At 37.0% G+C, this 24,700-nt stretch overlaps 1 protein-coding gene across 4 annotated transcripts in view; it reads left to right on the top strand.

Annotated features, from left to right (window-relative positions):
• LOC119657441 overlaps positions 1 to 23,772 on the top strand; it is a 68,258-nt gene extending 44,486 nt beyond the window's left edge. For all 4 annotated transcript variants that reach the window (XM_038064349.1, XM_038064350.1, XM_038064352.1 and 1 more), the window contains one exon: positions 745 to 23,772. In XM_038064349.1, the coding sequence (XP_037920277.1) occupies positions 745 to 3,471 (2,727 nt within the window). In that variant the 3' untranslated portion in view covers positions 3,472 to 23,772. The remainder of the gene's footprint in view (positions 1 to 744) is intronic.
• Positions 23,773 to 24,700: the final 928 nt, after the last annotated feature.

Here is a 24,700-nt window from a genome sequence, read left to right as displayed (position 1 = left end):
CGTTTGTCTCCGTTCCCTCGCCTGTCCCCTTATTCTCGTCTGTCCCTTTATCCTTGTCTGTCCCCTTATCCTCGTCTGTCCCCTTATCCTAGTCTGTCCCCTTATCTTCGTCTGTCCCCTTATCCTCGTTTGTCCCCTTATCCTCGTCTCTCCCCTTTTCTTCTCCTTCCCCTTTTCTTCTCCTTCCCCTTTCTTTCTTCTGTGCTCTTTCCATCGTGTGTCCCGTTTTCAATTTTTGCTCCGTTCTCATCTTCCTCCCCCTTTCCATCTTTTGTCTCCCTTTGCTCTTATTCCTTCTCCCCGATACTGGACGACGATTGATGGTCGTGTTGACAGTCGTACGCATTTTTACTCCTTGAATCTGGTCAAGTTTGTATGACTTTTCCTTTCACTCAAATCCCTTCTATTATGAGAAAATATTTGAGAAAAAAATCATTCATGTTCAATTCATGTATTTTTAATAATAAATACAAGCTTTAAAAATCAATTTCTACATAATTGTTGTTTGTTGTTGTGAGCACTTCCATTCTAGTAATTTTACTCTTTTGTCTAAAGATGTACTACGCAAAGTGGACCATTTGCACTCATCGGCAGAGCGAAAACATAGAATTAACAATTGATTTGCAAATAAAATATGTTTCAGTCCATCGTGATTCAATTACTCAGTTTTTTTCTATCAATTTAAGTATATTTTTACCTGGGCAATTATTATTTGGCGAATTTCTTTTTATCGTATTCTCACAGGGTGACGTTTGTGACGGCAAAGACTTCCCGAATCCATTTAACATCTCCAAATGGTCTGAATGTTCATTCGAGACACCGTTCATTCCATCAAACACATCTACGAGCACGGAAGCGGTCACCGGGAAAAGTCTGTACGGATCAACATACAAACATCCAATAGTTGCAGCCACAAATAAAGCGATCGGAAGTAACACCATGTTTCAACAGCAGCAGCACCATCACTCACAAAGTCAACTATCCCAACCGATATCTCTACCCGACTACTACGGGTCGTCGTTGAGCTGCTTCGAAAAGAATCGTTCATTGTCACCAACAAATGTGTCGGTGATGGTGTCACAACATCAGCAAGCACTTTCCACGTCCACAACTTCCACCACCACCACACGTACCGTAAGTCTTACTAATCATTCAAAAACTAGTGGGTTTATAGAATATTCCATTGTGAAATCCTCGTCGTCATTTTTTCAACTAAATTCAATTGGTATATTCGATCGAACCACAAATGCAAATCAACCGCGCAATACAATGCCACAAGCATCAGCAGGGTCACAGCCAGCTGCAGGATTCGGGGAGGGAGCGGCAGCATCATTGAATGATTCGTCGGCGTCATCGACACCTCCTCTTGATGACGATGAGAATTTGCTTACTTCATACCGCACGCATTTTCGTCCTATCAAGCAAAATTATGCGGATGGCTATCAATTTGATATTTCGGGTAATTTAGACGAGGTTGAGTTTGAGCGTTCCAAGTCGGGCGGTTTATATTTGGAATCGGAAAGATATTTTGAATATACACGCTTTGATACCTTCCTATCCGACGAGGATTCTACGTCATCATCGTCAATATGTTCATTTGGCGATGAGAACAGGCTTAAAGATGTGGAAGAGGCTATTAGACCGAGAGGGTTATATCCATTGAAGTTCCGTATGAAGCAGGTCGACAAACAGTGCCAGACAGATGATCTGGACCAGGCAGCAGAAACAGGGAATCAGGCTGATCTTATTCTAATTGCCAAAAAGCGTAACATCAATCACCATGATAAGGTTGATTGCGCAGATTGTGCCGTTGATGAAGCGGATTATTCGACCGACAGCGATGGTTACTTTAATGAGGAAACCAGCATCGATTTGGATCAATGGAGTATGGCGGAAATAGGGAAGAAATGTGCAGATAATAATAACAGCCATACATTGTGGGGCATGTGTCCGGCCTGCACTAAGGAGAATAAATGCGTGCCCGCCAACCGTTTGCTGAAAGATGAACTTATTGTGGAGGCGGATGAAATCATGTCGGATTTGAAATATATGCAAGATTTGTATATTTGTAGTGATTGGGAGAATGAGGACGATGACGAAACTGATAGTGAGCTTGAAGCCCTTAAAAATGATGATGATGATGAGAGCGGCGGGTTTGGTAATGAGAATTCACTCGATGATGACGAAGACGACTACGATAATAAAGAGCAAGAGCAAATCTTTTACAACATTACCAAACTGATTTCGGATCTGCTAAAGCCGGAGAATGCAAAATCATTGGTTAATGTGCTGAGCGCAAGTGCCGCCAATCAGAATAAAAACATCTTCAAAGGAATGTGTTCCGAAGATGAGTTGGCCGACAATGGCAATGCATCCTTATTCGATTATCAGAAGAATGTAATTTGGAAGAATGTGAACAATAATAACGAGAAGTACATCGGAGGGTTGTGGAGCAATGATGAGAATATAATTTGGAAACGTGAAATGAAGTCATGGAACAATTGGCCCCGATTAAATGACAATAAGACTACGGCGTTTCTTGAAAAATTGAACTGGAAGCATGCAAACTTGGCAGCGATCTGGAAAGGTAGCTCAACAACTGGGGCTGATGAAAATGAAATTAAGTCATGTTCACCGTCATCTGATAAGTGTGAAGGGAAGCATCCTGTCGAGCCCGTCTCTGGAACAATAATGACCTCTTTCTCGGAAAAATTAAATTGGAAACATGCGAATTTGGCAGCACTCTGGAGCAATGAATCAACCGCGGAGCAAACGGAAAAGGAGAGTAAGTCGTCTTCGTCATCGTCGAATGGAAAATTTCAAAAGAATGATACAATCACTGCTTCTCCAAAAGATCCGCAGGAGCAGTCTGATGAACATATCGAATCAAACATGGCAATGCTAATGAATATGAATAACCGAAATTTGCGAAATCCAATATCATGGAACATATCGTCTTCAAAACGCTACACCGACTCCACTGATTTAGTGCCACACCGGAAAAATTCCCACCAAATCATCGATCAGTCAGCGAATTCTGAGACGGCATCACAGGCTATCGTGAATCGGCCCGATCGCAAGCGAAGGCATTCCGCCTCGCAAAACATGAGCTGTAACGGTAGCTGCACCAGCGATATTGGCAACATGACATTAGAATGGTGTGGTGGCATCAATCGTCAAATGTCCGCAAAGATCGGCGACTGTAATAAAGTTGAAATAAAAACTAAATGGAAAGCCGATTCGAATAAGCTATCGGATATGATGCATGCCGATGATTCTTTGTCGTCGTCGTCACTATCGCCGGAAACGACAATAATTACATGTAAATATTGGACTACAATGGATACGACCCTGGCTTCACCGTACATTTTGGACAAGAGCTCTCACTACGATGGAATTGGCGCAATGGCATTGAATCCTTCATCTATATTGCGGCATGTGGCGGTGGTCTCGCGACCGCTAACACGTTGAATTTGCTGACAATTGTTTTTAAAACTCATACACACACAAAAAGATACACATTTTGCATACAAGTAAACACGATATGTATAGTTATATTATCATTTATTATTTTTCATTTGCTTCATTTGTTGTTTCTATTTTTAAAAGAGTTGAAAAAAAAATCTATTTTTCTGTTGAGTAAAATAATTCTAAAGGAGATCGAGATCTATGCCACTATCCTCCGTCCCTGTAATTTGTTTGATTAAAAACATATACTCACTTTTCAATTACTTGATTCCCGTTTTAGTTACATTTTGCTATTCCTAGATGGACATTAATACACAATTGTGGACATTTGTCGGTTTGAAAATCTTTCCATATGCATAAGTTGATTAGAGAGTTTGAAAGTTTTAAAACTCATGAGAATAATTTGAAAGAAAGAGTAGTTCAGAGTCATCCCTGGTTAGTTTGATTTCGTTAAAATCACAACAGAAAAACGTAAAGTAGCTGTGGGGAAAAGAGCAGGATGATTCGTACGCGATTTATATGTTATTGTATCTACCCCAATAGATTTTACGTCCATAATTGTTTTGTTGAGATCCAGTTGATCTGGTCGGTGGTATCTAGGACATAGCAACGTGCGCTTCATTCCTACTTTCCTTGACCTTTCTTTTTAATTGTGTTAATCTCGCCTCAGAGTTTTTTTATATTTTGCATATATTCTATTGTTTTTACACACGTGCATGTGTTAGATTTCGCAAGCTAAACAGCATGTGTCTTCAACGCACGCATTAACCATTTTGTTTTCGAAATTTGCTACCATTATGAGTGCATGCAAGTGCGTTAAGTTAAGCGGGAAAAAAGGAAACACTGAGAAGGCAAATTATCCACTAATTTCTATGATTTATCAACTTCTCCACGTCAAGTTTCTATTTTGCAATCTAAGTATGTATATCAGTAAACAGATAATTTACTGCTTCAAAATAGCTGAGATTCGTTTTGTTTTCTTTTCCTAAATTATAAATGCGATCGAGATGCTTTGAATGGTGACTTAGGCAGGTAACAACCACAACCATAACCATTAGAGCAGCTACTCGACAAAAGTACTTCTCAAGATTTCGGTTATTTAAGAGCGATGTGTCGTGGTTGCACGAATTTCAGCTATTTGTAAAAATGCACTTGAATAATCAAGCCTTTATCAAAGAAGAAAAAAACATTATTGGTGTAAGTTTTGATGTAATTAAGAAAATTTATTCTCTAGAAAAAAAAAACACATTTATTCCGCTGAAAGAAATAGTTTTTGATTTTTGAGTTGCCATTATTTAGCGTTCATTTAATATTTCATGTAAATAGATAAAAAATATTCGCGAAAATAATTGTCTCGTGTTGTATTCTATTCTTTTATAAGTGCATTCTGTATCCCACTTTTTTTGAACATTCTTAATTCTCTCCTTTTTTAGATAAAATACTAATGAAAAACCAAATATTATTTGCTCTGGTGATTAGAAACCTGTTCAAATCTATTCATATAAAAATATAAACGTAACCTTCTACTTCTTTTAATTTACGGAAAACACGAAACATTTTTTAGTTGTCGAACAATTCTATATTGTACACGATCGAGAAATATATTTGGTAAAGTAAAATTGATATTTTACTTCATTATAATATTCGTTTTCTCAGAAATAAAGAAGCGACGCTTTCGAGAAAGCATTATTTAAGAAAAAATTGAAGTAACAGCGGAACCTAAGCCTTATAAAACATTGTAACTGTCAATAGACCATTTTGATTTAGATTATTTAAAAAGATAAAAAAAAAGTATAGATAAATATTTGTAAAAAGTTATAAAAGAGATTAAATGCTACAAGAAACCGTAAAATTATGACATCTAAAACCACAAGAACACTCATTGGAGAAAAAATTTCTGTGACAGCATTAAAATCAACTGAAAATAGAAGTACTTGTTAAAACTGGAACCATTTGGCTTGATTTTTATTTTTTTCGTAGTTGATTTTATCTTTTCGAAATTGGACTTTGAAGCTAAAGAAGAAAAGAAATGTCCGAGAAAGATACAATGTTATGTAAATATGAAATGCAGAAGAGTATATTGACTAAGAGTCCTTAAAGTTTTTAGCTTCAAAGTTTTATTTTTGTTTTATGACATCTATAAAAACATGTAGAGATTTTTACACTACAAAATCGAGCGTTTGTTTTGGAAGGTGATGGCTGAATAGAGTATCTATCGGTTTGTTTTTAATTGAGGTACAAACTTGATTTCATCGCTATTTGGATCGGGTATGTAATACTATGAATGTAGTTGACAGCACGGTTTATATTAATTTTCAATATTGGTTTGTAAATAGCACACTAACAAGAATAACAGTGTATGTTCTGCCAAATTTTTTACAATTTTCACTTTTAGATAATTTAAGAACAATTTAGCAAATTTTCATTTATCCAAAAGAATTTTTGTTTAGTGATTGAGGATGGTATGCAAAATAGCACTGATTGAAGCCAAATTACCACAATATTTTTGTGCGTAAGTCAGAGTGGTCTGTTTTTTAAGGAAACAAACTGCCGAAATTCTTCAGCAATCCCAGCAATTTTATTTGATGTGGCAACAGTGGAGAAGCAACACCACTTCAAATCAGTGGATAGTTTTTATTCACACGCCTTACGTAGTCAAATTCATGACAACTTTACGATCATAATAGAATGGCACAAAAATCAATTAAAACAGTGGAAAAATCTTATTCCAAAATATTTGTCAAAGAAATAACTTTATTTTCAAGTTTTATTAATTCTACACATATTAGAGAATCACACTCTGCAAACAAATCAAAAAGTAACAAAAGTGAGCTTGTGTAACTAAAACGATTTGTCTGATTATATCCAAATCATTCTCAGAAAATTTTCAATTTTAAATACGGATTTAATTGATGCATTTGTTAACTTAACTCATTTCTTGGGGTAAAGTTTTTATGTGGGTCAAAAGCAAGAAGACTACATACAGGAGGAGCAAATCGAGTTTCTAGGCAGCACGGAATGTCATTGGATATACCCTGTTAGATTCGAGGGGGATAACTGGCGCGTGGTTAATAATATAGTCTGCCGGTGGCGCGTAGATGATTTTCTTCTTCTTTCACCATCTCATGTGGTGGCAAGCTGTGTTCAAAACCAATGTGGGCGCACACTAATCCATTGCATCACATATACGACACTAACAACAAATTTTTCATGCGCAATTGATTGAAAAATGTCAAACATGTGCAATGCTTTTCTTCTACCATACAAATTCAAACAATATGGCGGGAGACGAATCTTCTGTAAGAAGTCTACTCTATACTAGAAACGAAGAGTAGCTATCGATGAAAATGTAAACTTTTTCGAAATTTTTATTTAATCCTCTCCTTTAGCTTCAAGTCATTTCGCCCACCAATCTCTTAACATTAAGAATTAAGAATTCGTGTGGCCTAAATCTTGAGGTACAATTGAGGACGGGAATATGAACCGACAATTTAATTTCATGCAATGGGTCTCTATGGTGCAATATACGAGGGGGAACAAAAAATACAGGAAATTAGTCAAAACTTCTTTATATGCCAAATTTTGACCATCTTTAAAGTATTCTCCATTAACCACAACGAATTTCTCCAAACAATATTTCCATTGTTCAAAACAGTTTTCAAATTCTCTTATCGGGATGTTCTTTGCCTTCTAACGATTTTTGTTTAGCTCCTGCACAGTTTCGGGAAGCTTTCTTTTCATGTCCTTTTTTAGTTTGCGGAACGAAAAGAAATCACAAGGCTAGATCTGGTGAATACGGGGTGGACAATCGGTGTTTGCCGTTTTTGGTCAAAAACTGCAATACAGAGAGAGACCGGTGTGGGCCGGCGCGTTGTCATGATGGAAGAACCAGCCGCCTGTGCGCCTGAGATCTGTCCTTTTCTTTCTTTCTTCTTCATCAATTTTTTTCAAAACCTCCAAATATAACTCCTGGTTGACAGTTTTATCCGGAAGAACGCTCTCTACGTGCACAACACCTTTGTAATCAAAGAAACAAATGAGCATTGTCTTGAATTTTGATATCTTTTGGCGAGCTTTTTTGGAACAAAGAGAACCAGCGAGTGACAAATTTGATTGCAGCCTTCTCATGTGCAAATCTTTCGATAAAATCCGGCGAGGGTCTTCACAAGCGAGGGCATTCGTCACTTCTTGACGTTGGAGGGCGTCCTGAATGGGGTTGGTTTTCAACTGATATTTCTCCATTTTTAAAACGTGAAAACCATTCATAGACTCTGGTTTTAAGCAGGAAACACAGCAGCGGAATGAATATCTGCGTGCGCAGTGAGAGAGCTGTCAAATGGAGTTCACTACTAGGACTTGTATCAAGCAATATATAACAAATCCGTTGCAATACGGCACGCAAAAAAGTTCGGTAAACACTTCACGTAATTTGCAATTTGGCGACGCTTTTCGTTTTCGACACTTATTTTTGAATATACTCAATTTGAATGAATTCGTTTTGAGAACTGCGAAAGCACTATTTGCGTTTCAAATGCTAATTATTAATGTCCCGTCGCTTCCATTCATAAAAATAGAATTTAAGCCGGAGGTATGTGCAGTCCTAGCTGCATCAATTGTATGATTTTAATAACACGCAGGTCTATTGTCCGCGCGGCATTCCATCGCAATTAGCGTATGCATCTGAAATAATAAAAACTTGTTGTTTCTTTTTCGTTGGGGTGAATATTTATTCTTGCAAACACCGCATAATTTCACTCAGATAGCGTATGAAACTTCCTATATTTTATGTTAGGAAATTCATACAATTATTCGAATGACGTGGAAAGTCAGCAAACTGTTATCCCAATGTATCGCGCCGTCGTGATGCTTTGATTGTAAGTTGAGAACGCAAACGAGGTATCGCCACGTTGTCTCGCTCAGTCACGTTCAGTCTATCTCCTAGTTTTCATTTTATCTGCGCATTCTAGAAGATAAAATATAAGTAAAAAATATCCCCAGTACGTATACAGTCTCCAGATGCTGCTCCGCTTTTGCGTTGCGGGTAATATAACAGTTGTCAACCTCCTTTACCTAGCAAATATTAATTCGCCAGTTTTCGTTATTGTCGCGGACATTGAAAATTCACCGCTCTTTACACACTACTCGTTACAGTTATTGATGTTTTCCAAGCACCTCGTAATAAAGCTAATCCCGAGCAACTCATCCACACTTGGAATGGTTGTCTCATGCTGTGCAATCTACGACTAAATCTGAAGAAAACAGAGTTTCTGACCACCGATCTGTCTATAATTAAGCGACCCAAGAGCATCGGATTAATGCTGTTGTGTGTTAATGTCGAACTAAGTCATGAAATTGCGCAACCGGAATGAAATGGAATTTTTTTACGGTAGACGCATTAACGAACGCTTTAAATCCAAAATCAATCGCAATATCGTTCGTTCCTTCACTCTTTATGAAGTCAGGTATGTGGCAGCCACCAAAGGCAATGAACTCCGCCCCGTAGGATAGACATATCCGATGCAACGTTGCACCCAAGCCACAGAAGCATACTCGATAGTATGGCTCTGTCGTTCGCGCTGATAACCCACTAGTCAAGTTCGATTATTAAACCTCTTCACTCCTTTCAGAACAAGTTTACGATCGATAGTGGTGAGCCTAGAAGCGGCTTCTACTCGAGTTAAATAATTCATAGAACACTTTATGCCTTCATAATTCATTATCTTTTTTTGCCCAGCTAGGATCACCTAGATGTGGGTGATTTGAATTAATAATTCGTGTTGTGTCGGCGTTGCTTCTTTGCAATAATTTTTTTCAAGACCTCCAAGTTACGCATCATTTCACGAAAATCTTTCTTCCTCTTCCTATATTCCATCTTTTCAATTTGTTATGCGTCAGATTTTGAGAATACGATTTCCCCAGCGCAATTGCATCTGCTTCTATCCGTTGTTTTATTTGTTGCTTCGTTATCTGTGTGGTAGTTTGTCAATGTTTCGTCAATGATTAGATGCTGTAGAGCTAATCCGTGTAGAGTCTTGCAGAATTTATTTAAGTGGCTAGTGCAATTGCGGAGCAGTTTAGGCGTAGTAAACAGTTGTAAATTATGCGTTGAACCACGAGCTCGTCGACGTTTTTAATTAGTTGTTGGCATATATGGCACACGACTTGGGCTAGTTTTTTTCTAGCAGAACGTCTGCCTCAGTTGATGTGTCTGTGGCCTCACTTATTACATGTGGTCGCACTTTCTGATCCCCTAATACAATTTGGTGGAAACTTCTAACGACTTCACCAGCTGTAGCCTCACTTTTGGCGCTAATTTAACAAATCATATATATATCATTATACATTCTAAAGGGCCAAACTTGAGAACACCCACACAAAAACTCTTTATGTAAGTTTGCATGCGCTTGTAAATCCGGGCGAGTGCCCGGTTTTGACACAAATCAATAGGGAATTCGCCGCAAGCGTGTAGAAACTTCTTAATGTTATTAGGGAGAACCTTGCATTTGGGACCCTCACAGCTGTGAACATAAGGATAAAAGGAAAATAGCCGATGCATGGAGTCGCCTTAGCAAAACTTGTCTGTCTTGCTTGCCTGTTGTGTGGATGGCGATGTATGATTCCCCAAAAACAAGCCAAACTTTTGTAGGAGTTTGGTTGGAAGGGCTAAGCGGATGGACTCACCATAATGATTAATAACAATACGAAATTAATTTTCCCTTTCTTTAATAAATACGGAAGCCGTCACTTTTGAGTGATTGCAGCGCATTGAAATCGAATAAGGCAGGTTGTCTATTTATTGAAATGCTTACTGTCCTGCTTCAATATACTCTTAGTTTGTTGCATGCTACAAACTTTTTCCACTTTACTAAACAAGCCTTGGAGTCCTGGAGTGGAGAATACTAACAAGCATCTAGAGTAAGCCCTGGTGCTCAACGACTACATAATTTTTTTCCACTGAAATAAATCAACAACTTTGGCCTCGACACTTCTTTTTCAAAGAGCAGAAGACATGAAAACATCATCAAACTAGCAACTTCCACTGAAGACTAAACGTTGACATTTGACATCCCACAGTACTCAACACATCTTTTTTATAACTTAGAAATACTGAATCGGACACGAATAAGCTCAGAAATCACTCAAAGTGCCGAATAATTAATGCAACACCAACTAAAGTCAAATTATCGCTTGAAGTCAAACTTTCCATTATCGCTAGTCTTATAGGGATTGCCTGCCAGTCGGTTTCTCAGGGCTACTCTACATGAATACCTAAACGTTGCTGCTTCTTTTACCAGACTATAGAGTGCATTGCCAATATCCTTCAAGTTTATATTGGTGCTTCCTTTTTTTAGAGTGGCTTTTTCTCAAAGCACAACTTGGCATTTGTTGCAAAATTTTCGTTACAGTGCTCGCAACTGAATTTATTTAGTTGTTTCTTTGGGGTCCATGTTTCATAAGTTGTCAGGGAGCGCCCTACTTTTGACCCTCTCGTTCTTAATTTATTTGAACCGTGGACATCACACTTTTCAATATTTATCACTATCGGTTTGGAAGTTTGCAGTTTCTGTGGAATATCCGCTAAGAGGGGCACGGCTTATGGACTGTCCACATTTCCATTGTTTTTACGATAAAATACTAATTAATGAAAATTTGATTATTAAGTTCCTAAGATTAAGCTTCCCATGTAATCTTCTTACTGACATTTGCGAGGGCTAGCGAACCTAAGCTCGAGTGATCTGAAATGAATGATCAGTCAACAATCTTGAATATAAAAATTTTATTGGTTATATGGCGTGGTATAGTCGATACATTTTGCGGACATTATGTCAGAAAAATTATATCCGACATATGATGTCTGACGGCCAATGCACCGTTTTGAGAAATTCGCCTCCAATCTTTCCAGCATGATTCGGTCAAGAGGTTGATTTCTTTTCGGATTGCTTCTTCAATCCGTCGGTGGTGTTTTTTTTTTAATTCGTGGGAAAGCTCTGTTCTAAAGCCTAATGTTCCGTGGTTGCAACTTAAAGCGAAATACTATGAAGCAAACAATCAAAACCTACGTAACGCAAGTTTTATGTTGATGGTATTAACTTACTAATTAGTGTCGCTCGTCAGGGCAGAGGCAAACAAGGCCATAAAGTTGTTTGTTCCAAATATATTAACTCAAATGGGCAAAAATTATATCGACTGAAAACTACCTTAACTGGTTTGAGCCCAGACATAATTTTTTTTTGTTTAAAACGTAACGAGGTTTCGAATCCACTTGATGTTTGATAATTAAGAGCAGCTGATTACCACATGACGTGTGAATAACTCGTTTTGGATACTCTTTTGAAATTCAAAGATCGCTGACGGTTTCGTCCTGGACACGGGTAACTCCGTAGACGATGCCTCACTTCTGACCTGGAAGCAGTATGACCAAAAGCGATTGCAAGTGCGTAATTTATGGTTGCTCCTTCCTCTAGTAATCCGAGAATTTCAGAATTTTGTAGTTTATGGCGTACCTTTCGTAACAGACGGAATGTAATATTTGCAACGCTTCTTGATTAGAAGGTCTTCAATAACCTTGGATGGTGTCGGGGTTGGCTCGTGGTCAGTATCATTTTGTTGATGACCATTGTTGCTTATGGCTTTTGACATGTTGAAAATTTCCCTTGTCTCAGACGCTAATGAATGAAGTATACAGTAATGGACCAGACTGGCTACACACTTCAATGGGTCGTAGTTTTGAGGACAATTTACTAAATGAAATGGTTATTGTTCTAATCTCACATTCACGGCAGCATTAACTCTATAGAACACATGGAATGACTAATCTATACAATATTTCATACTCAGGCGTCATAGGAATCTCTCCCAGATTTTTTTTATCAAAACTTTAGCATTTCCATTATAAAAACGTGAAGTAGAATCAAAGGAGAACTCTTGACATTTTTATCATTTTCCTCTTTTTAATATTGGTTGTCTCAGGGATAGTTCCATCCCCGAAAGGCACTGAAGAATAGTGATCAGAGTCAGCCAAAATGGGCGCTTTTCTAGGGGAAAGTGGGACAATTGAAATGACAGTTGTAGACTCAAAATATTCTGAAAGTCACCCCCTCCGCCATCGCCTCCATAGGCAGCCAGTTCGATCGTTTTCTCTCTTGCCTCCTGCTTTCAATTTTTCATGAGCTTATTTTAAGGTAGCCATTGTGGAATTAATAGTGTTCGAACAAAAATGAAAAGTTACACATGGGATTAGTGAGGAAATTGATTATCTTTGTATGACGATATCTGACTATTTATCAAACATTTACATATGTTCATATGATGATTCCATTGCCATAGTAGAACACAAATCTTCTTTTAATTTCCAGTGATTGGTTCATTTAGTTCGAATAGTTCCCGACGAAAAACACTTGATTTGGTCGTTACTATTAGCAGTAGATTTAGGAGTTGTCTTTTGGATGTTTGTAACAGGAGTAGCGCTGAATGCATCTCAAAGTACAGAACTCCTTTGCCGGCCCATCGATTTGATAGCTTGGTTTTTTTAACGCAACTCGGCTTAAAATGAAATTTGTGATGGCGCATTGTTCTTTTGCAACTGGTTTCTGTGTGGATGAACTAATTTCCCAATATCAAAAGTGACTCATTGCAAAAATTAATCGAATTGTGCAAATGTTAATTCAATGTTTAATTTTGGTTCTTGTGGAATCCAAATATTTAAGATGTTTTATGTTTGGCTGCCATTTTTTTAATTTGCAATGAGAGGAACTGAGCAAGTAATCGATTTGATGTGTAGAAATGGATGCATTTTCTTTAATGGTGCTGACACTTTTATCAAGAGTCCTTCCTTTTCTAAAACATTCAATATAACGTACTGGAAACCCGTTAGGTGATACCTCTCCATGCCACTGTGAGCATTGTAGTTGCTGCCAAGTGCATGAATAGTTTAGGATTTTTTATTTCCTGAATCTCAATTAGTTTATAGGTGTGATACCAATAAAATATTTTCCGCTGAACTATTCACAGGCAGATTTCAGTTTGACGTGCTGATTTTCGTTGATTAAAGAATTCAGCTTCTTTCCTATGTTATCAAAATCTGGGAAAGGTAGAATTCAATTTCCACAATTTCATGCTAGCCTCGAAACTGCTGAAGCTACTAAGAATTTTGATATTTGCGCAGTTAAACCGTTCACCAATATATCATGTATTCCAGATAATGATACGAACACAAAGCCTGTCTAACAGACAAAACAGATAGTAAACTTATCAACTTTCGTCTACTCAAAACCTTTAAAATAATTTCACTGGCATTTTCTTTCTAGTGCTGCAAATTCTGTATTTCATTCCCACGATCAAGGCCTTATGTATGGTCGTGATACGTGATCATTCCTTGGTTGACATTACATTCACAGTTTTATCTATAAAAATATATTTTCACTTTCATCAGCCAAAATAGGAATTTTGATTTCATAATTGACTTGATTTCCATTTAGTTTTGTTTTGTTTTCTGTTTGAATCCTAATTCTTAAGTTCAAGGTACACTTTCACTTTGGGCGAACTTTCCGCCAGCTAATTTTCTGTTAGTCACCACTGTTCTGCAGAGGAGGAGGAGAATATCTTCCCCTAGATCTAAATATTACACAGGTTCACAGTACATTGCGATGGTTTGATGTTAGTTTTCGGCTGAAACACTAGTTTAAGGTCGCCACATTTTTTGTCGCACACAACCTCTTGAAAATGTTACATCAGACTCATGATTGCGATAAGTGAAACTCAAAATATTTGCTTTGAAATTTGCAAGGTGTCATGTGCTTTTGATTGTGAAAGATTTCTTATCACTCTAGAATTTATATGATACTTTGTCGAAGACTTATCTAAGAAGAGTCTACTGAGAATTATTTTCTGCGTTTCAGAGCGCCTTTTATTACAGAGATTAGTCGGTGAATTCGGTCATTGGTGCTACGATTCCGCTCTTTATTAGATGATACGATAGTCGAATTGGTTGAGAGTTGATTGCACACCCTGGTTCGAATTCTACGTAGTTTCGTTATGGAGAAGGAAAAAGTCTACCCGGCTAACGTCGGGCCTGTAGGAAGGTTAGGGAATTTTTGCAATGCTACTTCTTCTCAGTCAGGTGATCGGCAACCACGAAGTAGATATGAGATGGCGGCAATTTCTGGTCGCATTCGACTGACCCGCCGCTTCAAGCTTTATAATGCTTTCATGTTAAAAACACCCTTCTTGTCAAAAATAACAATCAGAAATGCTTTGAATCTGGACTTTGACATGCGATCCTTCTTTTAACACGGCTATTGCGGAGTGTGCTATTCGCTGCTTTGCTGTTTTGTTTTAGGTTCATACTCGAAAATCCGAGTTTCATTTCCGTTAAAGATTCAATGGATCGCAAAAGATCTTTTGAAACGGCCTCACGAGGTTGTTTCCGATCATCAGTCAACACTTTCGGGAAGAGCAAATCTTTCTCGTCGATGATTTTGTGCACAAGCGTTTTATCGATTCCCGGCGTTACCCCGATCATACAAACACTTAAACGCCAGTTCATGTTCAACAGATTTCGCAAACGTTCCTCTTTGTCTTCGGTTTTGGAGGCTGACGAGTGATCTGCTGGGATTCGTCCTCAACGTTCCCTCGACTTTCTTTTAACTTAGCTTGTGATAAGTCTTCACTGCCGTACACTTCCCAAAGCAATTTCAGCGTCTAATAGATTTTCCAAAGCAAGCACAAAACTTGATTGAGCTTACATACACTTGTTCTTGCACGTCTACTCGGTGGATCACATCTCTACTAAATACAACAACCGTCAAATAGGGCACTTTCAAGGTCAAGCTCCCCCACTAACAATTCCATTCGATACGAGAGATGATATGAGATCTCGATTAGTAGTTGTCGAGGCCATTTTTCATTGCAGTACCTAAAGTTGGAGCCAGCAAATCAGATCCGGTTACTTTCTAATTTTTCCACACCAGTTTGTTGTGTTTGGTTTTTGGGAAACATCAGTGGGGAAGCGTCTTGCAGTAATTATTAACATTCCTTTCAATCTCACGTTGCGTTTTATCAAATTCTAGGTAAATATTTTCGCCAAACTTTCTATTGAATAGGATCCACAGAGCAATCTTACACGGTCAGTCTTTCATCAGCCTGTCATAAGTCAATCCATCAAAAATGGAGTCATGAAAAACTAATGGGCTGATAATTAGGATCATAAGAAAGTAGAATATCTTGCTTGCAATTAAACATTCAAACAATTCAGTAGTCATGTTTCGACTAACAACATAATGACAGCTCCTCTACACTCAGCCTGCCATCAGGCCAAGTAAAATGACAGATTATATTTAAAAATTTAAATATTCGTCGGTCAGGTTCATCTCACTCTGATTGATGCTGTAAGCGTATCGCTTGCTCAGTATTAGGTTTGATGATAATGAAACTGAAGCACAGTTACATTGAAAATAGAGGAAAAAGATCAACAACAACAAATAAACTGTGAATGCCCTATATTTCAAGGAGTGAAAAGGAGGTAAACATGCCAATATTTCACGTTTTCTGTAGCGCGTCTTTGTTTTAACATTTTCCATAACACTTTCGGGACTGAGTGTAATTATGCGGTGTCTCCAACGATTAATTATTTGAAATAACAAAAAACTTGTTGTTTCGTTTTCGTTGGTGTAAATATTTATTCTTGCAAATACCGATATTTTGGGAACCACTTGTTCCCTTCATCAGTGCTAACAAGTCCCTTGTGGGACACCAACGAAAAAGAAACAACAAGTTTTTTATTATTTCAAACTTTCGGGACATTTTTTTGTCCTACGTTCCTTTAGTTCACATTTGAATATTTCTCTTCTTCCACTTGTGCCAAAACTATTCCTTATCAAAAATACAAATGAAGATAACATATAACGATTCCGAGCTAAATTTTCCATTTTTTACGTGACGGAATTAAAGGTTATTCCTTTCTTAGGTACAACGTGCTTTATAAGCAAATGCCGTATTTCGGGAAAAACTGATTCGGGAAATTCGGAATTTGTTCGACAAATTATTTTGTGGCCAATAAAGGAGGAACGTTCTTTAATTCCATCACTTGAAATACTTTCATTTACGCTCTTTAAGAAAATTGCTGAATATTCACCGTTAATACAGATAGAATTACACTAGGCTAATGACCTTTATGATTTGACTGTATATCTCAAACTAGTTTCCCGGAAACATTGAAAGTTATTTGGTAGAGGAAGATTTGAAATTTGCTAAATTGTTTTCATTTCAATTGGATGTGGTAATAAAATATACTAATCGATGCAGACGAACAATTAAATCACGCATCTTATCAGCTGTTGACTGAGTAAAGGAGAAAAGAAAGAATACAATAGAAGAAAATAAGGCAAATACTTGAGAACCTTCTAATTATTGCATGGTAACTAAACGAACCGTCCTCTATTGAACCATTTAACCGAGGTTGTCTAATTTTCTTATTTCTATAAATCAGCAATAAATTCCGGCTAAGCGTTATGATTTGTCGACAATCTATGTTCGTGAATATTTTGAATTGAAATCAAATCTTACACCATTAATGTTAAATGTAAATATGTAATTAGTTTTCTTGAGTATAACTACTGATTAATACACTTAGCCTAAGAAAAATTGCATAAATATTGTGCAACTCTTTAAAAAAGCGAAACTAAGTTGATTAGCAGATAATCGTATTTATTTATGATTTTTTTTTTATTTTATTTTTGTCTTAACTTATGTAAATATACGTTGTTTTGTTGGTATAAACATTAGGAATATGTACAGCCGTATCAAATTATCAACCCTCCGGATGATATCCTGTTTAAGTAATTCTTTTAAGTTCCATATTTATAGAACTTCTGTTTAATGTGACCACAATTGGATGTTGAATAGAGTGAAAAGTAATTTAAAATGTGAACAATTGCTAATAACTATCAAAAATATAGTTTTATCGCAACGAAAGCTTTCATTGGGAAAGTAAATATTATGAAGCTATGAACACTGAGTCGAAACTTGAAACTTACATCAGGTCGAGTGACATGATTCAATATTCCCAAAAAAGGCAAATCTAAATGCTTCTTTAATCTAATTTATCGTTGGTTTGATTTAAGTGCAACGACAATCAGCGCATTATGCTACAAAATTAGTTTTTGATAACTGGATAAATGATTGTCGTCAAATTACCTTAATCGAAACAAAAAAAAACGAAATTATCACAAGAACTCCTTTAGCTGTTTTTTGTTTGCACATATTCGTATGTTCCTGCAGTTTTTACCTTCTTTAAATACAAACTTTACCTACAAAAATATTTTATTGTATATCTATAAAATCTATAGCTAAACATGAGTAGGTACACGCAACAGAACTCGGATAAACAAAAGGAAAAAAAAAACATAATTATATTTGACAAAGTAAATATATATTTTAAAAGTTAAGATGAATATAAATTAGTTGTTAATCGAAATCATTTAATCCATAAAACAAAAGAAACAAACAAAGAAAAAAGAATAAAAAAAAATATGAAAACTTATTTATATACAATATTTTTTAATTTAAAATCTGCTATATTTTTTTATCGTTTATTTGCGAACAACTGTGATTAAAATATTATAAATTGTGTACACTGTAAAATATTTAACCAATTAATTTAGTCTCAAATGAACGAAAATGTTCATAGTGCATGAAATCAGATACCTGTTCAATCGTTCAGCATTTTATAGAGACTCGTATTAACATTCAAAAGCAAAAAAAAAAATTAAGAGTATACAGAAAGCCCCATGTGCAGAGAGGCAGTAATGAATCGTTCTCCGTAATGAAAGCATGAGTTTTAAAAAAAGTCGACGCATGGTTTAATTCAGTCTTATTTAAGTCAAAAGTTTCAAAAGACGGATTCTGTTCAGCGCGAAATTCAGAAAAACATGTCTCGAAATTTGAATGCTCATATGATAACGAGTGTTTTTGCGAGTAGTCCACCCTAAAAAGTTTAAAAACATGAAGTAACTGATATCGCGTAAAGATTGCTTTAGAACTCTTCCCCCCTCCAAAATCTTGTCTATTCACTCGAAGTACTATTTGCTTTCAGATGTTTTTAAGTTTACAGACAGGGACAGGTTACAGACAAGTTAAATCTAGAATTTGAATTGAAACCACAAAAATATAATTCATTAAGAAATCACCACGCCGCCCTAGATGTGACGCTGGCATTGAATTGGAAATTGGATACTTGAAACTCTCTCCAAAAGTTTGGTTCTGCAAAAACTGGTATCTGTTTCTAGTGGCATAGCTCTATCAACAACACATTGATCGCCTCAAAATTTAGACGGAAATCGAACATCAGTACCAGTGTATTATCCTTCCTTGTAAACTTTTTTGTTTCTGCCACTGGTGCCAATTTCACAGTTGTTTTCTAACGAGTTTTGGATGTAGACTGTTTCACTTCTATATGTGAATAATAATTTTCTTTTACCCTACCTTTTGTTCACAATGCTTCGTACTCATCTGTTAATTAAATTCCAACCCTGTTAGGTTTTTCCCCTCCGTTCAGTTTATCTTTTTTTCGTACGTCGTCCACTTAATTCGATAGATAATTTCGGGTGCGGTGTAGACACTAGCGGAAGCTCTATGGGAGTCTGAACTTCTTTTTCGATCAACGTTTGGAGATTACCGTATCGCTAATCCAAAACACCTCACGCCTTTTCATAATTTTCTCCGTATACACCCGGATGCTGTACAACTAATTTCGCATCTCCATCCAGTTTACTTTGCAGCATAATCAATTTTTTGCTTTTCAAATTTTGGATACATCGTAAATCGAATTGAAAATGCTGCTCAAGTCTCCACTAAACGGGGGTAGCCCCCATACCGGTGAGTAGGGCCTAGACGATACCAGGGATTCCAAGATGGCCAGTCCTCAGCTAGGTGTCTCACCGTCCCATAATTACATCCATATTGCTGAAACTTGATTGCGCCGCTCCAATTACGGGAATTTGCACCATTGTGGACTCTTCAGGTCCTCCAACCCCACGGGATTCTGCTCAGCTTCGTTTTGACTGTTACCTTTACCTTCTGGAACCTATTCAAGTAATCTCGATGGGCCTGGACTGTCCCTGACTACATCTTCGGCATTGACATCACCTTTTCCTTTGGTGATGTCCTAGTATATTCGAGATATAAAAGCTTTTGCCTTCTTATCATTAGTGAGGAGGGTTCTGTCTGAGGAAAAAACGGTTATTTTCAAAGATGGTATATCTGAAGAATTTATTTCCAGGCCGCTTCAAACCAATCTCGATTCCTCTTCTCCTACTGAGTTTCACTAAATTCTCCCTTAAGAACTCCACCTTATCCAGCTGTTCCTTTTGGGTGGTGATCAACGCCTGAAACTCCATTCAGAGCAAGTACAAGGAGGGACTATTGGATCCGATGATTGAGCGGTTAGATATGAACTCCAAATAGACAAAAGTATCAAAAGCCAACAGTTGGACCATTCCTCTAGGCAAATTAGCTTCCACTATTTGGAAGCGCAGGCACAATAACCAGGAGCTAAACTCAGATTCCCGATAGAATTCACCAGCGTGGACCATAGCAAACTATAAATTTCTTAAACTCTTATACAATTTGGGAGCATAAGCACAGTAATCACGGAATTAAATCAAACTCCATACACAAATCAGTAGCAACAGTTTGCAGGGTACTTAAGAGACCTGTGCAGCAGGAATAGGAGCGGAAAGAAGCCTCTTTTCTGTTCATTAAGTTTTCAAAGCATTCTTTGATGCGTAGCGGCACAGAAGCAAAGATAAGCAACCATCAAATGATGATAAATTTCGAGCGTTCAGAAGAAAACTCCCTAAATCTGTTGTCTATTGCTGGCCAGTCGAAATGCTTTTGACTTTTTGGCAGCCCCTCGTTCAAAGATCCAATCCACTTTATTATTCATGCATAGTATTCTTCTCAAAATTGAATAACGTACAAATATTAGTCTCCTTTCATTTGGAATACTATTGAATAGGAGAAGTTTCCTTTGTGTTCTGAATGCTAGTGACTTCTATTTCTGACAAGGCGGAGTACTAATTATCCTTTTTTACATTCAAAGGCAGCTTCTGATAAAATTTTGAGATCAAGTCAAATTCCATTCCAATTGATCGTAGTATCAACTCAATTTTTCATTTAAGTATTTCTTAATTATGAAATAAACAACATGAAACTGGCTAGAACTCCATTAGAATATTATTTGTGAATATAACGCAAAAATAGCAAAAATGGCGCATTTGACCATCAATATTCAGTGCTGACTATATTTTTTTGTCAAAACAAAATTCTTTCATTGCATTTTTCAATTGAAACACGTGAATTTCTTCTCATTCTAGACGAATGGTGCCTTTCAGTTGCTTAACTCAGTGTACACCCTGCCGTTTTAATATATTTTCTAAACACCGATTCTCTGTAAATTGGCTTGGGATCGCGAGATCTAGAAGGTCACATGTCTTTTCCGACTTTGGTTAATGGAAAAGTATGCATTGGAAGGACGCTAGCACTTTATTTCATCGAATTAGCAATCTTTGAAAAGAATTTCGCATAAATTTGTAGATTAATTCTGCTTATTATTCAATCTATATGAAACTCGTAATTTCCATTGAATGCAACCCATCAAAGCATCATGCTACCACTGAAATTTTGAATCATGCTAACGTCATCATTTTTCTCTGAATTGGGTCAGTTGTATGGAGTACGTTCAATTTTATTTTTTCTTTCCCAAAAATAAATTACCTCCATCCATCAAGCCCCCTACGTTATATATTTTTATGTGTGAACACTGAATTTTCCGCCTTATGATTGTATATTCACGGTGATTTTTTCCACGTCTTAGGCTGTTTGAAATATCCGCTTGTGGAGAAAGTACCACCTGAAAACAGGAAATTGCCTTCAATTTAAATTTAATTCGTATTGACATATAAAACGGATATAGCGTAATGTTATTTTTCTAATTTCATGATGATATATTCCCCGATTGGAAGAATGACTTTGATGTTTCGTAATTTGGTCAATAATAGTGGCAATTTGCACTAAACTTTCCATATTCATCGAATCACATTTGTAAGTGGAAAAATAGATCCCTAAGATAAAGTTGAATACCGCTTCTCAATCGTTTTTTATTTACTCTCTAAGTTCTCTACTACAGTGTTATTAAAATACGTTAATACATTTGCTTCCCTTTATGGAACTGTATCGAAATACAGCCTTAGCTTCGCACATTGCTGAGCACATGTGACATTCCATTCGTGAATTAAAACATTTTTGAACATTGTTTTGGGTGTAATGCTATGCTCTCTTACTTTGTGCTTTGGAGTACCCCAAAGGTGTTCGATGGGGTTCAGATCTGGGGACTGGGTCAGCCAATCTAACAAGGCAATGCTATTCTTTCTAGACCACCCATTGTGGTCGCTGATTTGTAATAGGATGAGTTATCTTGTTAGAATTTAACTCAATTCGGTGTTATCGAAAATGTTCGTTAACGGAGTCATCAAGTCAGTTTCAAACACATTTATATATTTTTCACTCTTCAGCCGACCTTCAGAAAAGACTAGTTCACTGATGCCACTAACAACCATATATTTTAACAGCAGAAAACTATTTCCTCCGTGTATGACAGTAGACATCTCGCAATCTGGATAATATTCTTCACCAACATTATGTCTCACGAAGGTCTCACTTTCGACGACGAAAAAACGAAAATTACTTATTTCCGAATTTGGTCATAATTTTCTTGATTGCAGATAGAATATTTAAGAAGGCGACCGCGTTTTCTTTTCACTTTTGATCTAACCTGTCTCATTGAACGTTTTAATAGCAGACTGAACTGGTTATTTTTTCGCAAATTTCCTGTAATATTGTGTTTCCTCCATTCTACACATTTGGCCACCATCCAGTTAGTGTTTTCGACGCTCCTGTGACCGACCCTTCTAAAACAGTCCAGAGGTGTTTGGTGTGGTTAGGTGTGGATATTGGAGAGGACAGTCTAATATTTTTGTCCCGCACTCCTGGATCATTGCCCTGTCGAATGACAATATCTGAAGCATTAACCGTTAAACCTTCCATGATATCAAACAAATGATCCTGTAGAACCTTAGTATCGGGGTCCGTTGTCATTCTCCCTTCAATATTCTCCAATTTCATAGCTGCTAAAACCATTCACGGCCATCCGATCCAAAACGCTTTATTTTGGTCCAATTCAGTCATATAGCTTTCCCGCAGTCATTTTCCGCTCAGGTTTTCTACTATTTTTGAGAACATCAATCGCAATTTCTGGTGTTTCTCTGTTAGCAAGATTTCTTAACTTTTGCAGGCCTTCTCAGACTAGCATTTCGCAGTGTTGCTCGCACAGTTTCTGAGAATATTTCCAGTTTGTCAATGTCTTGAAGGCTGTGGCGTATTTCTACTGCATTTCGGTATTTGTCGCTTCTTATATCCCTCACCAGCTCCTGCTCTAAGACTTAGCTCTGGATCCGCCTTGGATGGATTTGGATTTTTTACAGGCAAATCGGAGATTTGTTGTCGAATTTTGCTTACCACCCCTATAAAGGTTCCAACTTCTATTGTAATCTGCCAATGCGTTTCACCACTATGCAGCATATCTTTAATTTCCTTACCTTTAAATTTATGTAACATTTTTAATTTGACACCTTTCTAAAAAGCAAACACCGCTGTCGACCAACAGTCTTTACTCTATGCGAGAAACTCACAAAATTGATCACGCGATCATTCGTCACACAATCTAAAATTCTTAGTTCTGACTTAACTCAGGAAGATGTTGGTAATGGTCAGTTTGTCAGCTTGATTCGATCTAAAACTCTGTTCAAGCGCGACGATGGTCCTTTTAATTTTTGAGAACAAAAATTTCAATTCAAATCAACATATTCCATTGAATGCTGCATACCGTAATAAATACTAATTTTGTTTTAGCCATGGGGGGAGGGGGCTTGAATCCGCATCGATTTTATAATAAACCGAACCAATTGGGGAATCCTTTTAGAGAAACGCCCATTTTTCGTAAATTAGGACTAGGGCAGAAGTAACTATTCAAACGTTGACTCGTCTCGGCCCTGCCAGCAACATGACCAAAAGGTCCAAGGTGTTCGCTCCCTTATATGGTGTGGGTGATAATCATACTCAGGACGAAAAGTATCTAGCTCAAGCCAAACCTGACCGAATCAAAAATAACACTCTGAGGCCGCATCGGCTTGATCACAGACCGAACTCATTAAATAGATATATGCTCATTGGAATTCATTTTATAGGAATGCATGCATTTCTTCTAAATTCCCTCAAACTTCGATGCACTTATTCCAATGTTCCTCCAATCATTTTACACAATCCATGTAGTGATTTTTCAAAAGCTATGCAAAATATTGTTCCAAAGCTGCAATAGCTTCCACGAAAAAATTGTTCCAAGTTTCTGGCGAGGTAGCAGTGACTGGGAGCCAAATCTGGTGAATACAGTGGCTGTTCAGGCAATTCGAACTTTAATATATTCAATTTAGTCATCGACAAAACACTAGTGTGAAGGCGGGTATTGTCTTGATGAAACCAGGTCTTTTCTCGTGATTATTTTTTCATTCAGTTGATGCAAAGAGTTTCAATAATACTCAGAGTTAATTGTCTTACCTTTCTGAAAATAATCAATTGACAAAATCCTGGTTGTATTCTGGAAAACTGTTCGCCTAAATTTAGTACTTTTGATATTTTCGCCGCTGTTAAATGAGGAAAAAAGAATCAAGGAACACTTGTCATAAACGGCAAATATTTGTAATTCTAATTATACTCTTTCGTAAAAAGTATAATTTTTCTATTTAGTTCTTTTGATAGTGGCTCATATTTTTGTATTTTGTATAGCCTCTGAACTTCTTCAATTTACTTTGAAAAACGAACCAATTTTATCTTATTCACTTTGACTTTTCTTCCAAAGCTTTTCCAATCCGTAACTTCTCAACCGCTTATTTATCACTGACTACAAATCCTCGATAGGATTAAGATCCGGTGGTTGAACTGGCTACTTTAGCGTGCCTATATTGTTATTCTATAGCCATTTGTTTCTTATGTTAACAGTGTTTTAGGATTATCATCCTGTATAAAAGTCGTGTCTTCAGTTTTACAACCATCGATACTCGGAAGAAGAAAACCCTCCAACATTTTTATATAGTCCATAGCATGCATTTTCCTTCCCTACTTG

This window comes from Hermetia illucens, chromosome 5, assembly GCF_905115235.1.
Source record: "Hermetia illucens chromosome 5, iHerIll2.2.curated.20191125, whole genome shotgun sequence".
Taxonomy (NCBI): Eukaryota; Metazoa; Arthropoda; class Insecta; order Diptera; family Stratiomyidae; genus Hermetia; species Hermetia illucens.
Note: the sequence above shows the minus strand (reverse complement) of the source record. Positions and strands in the feature narration are given on the sequence as shown.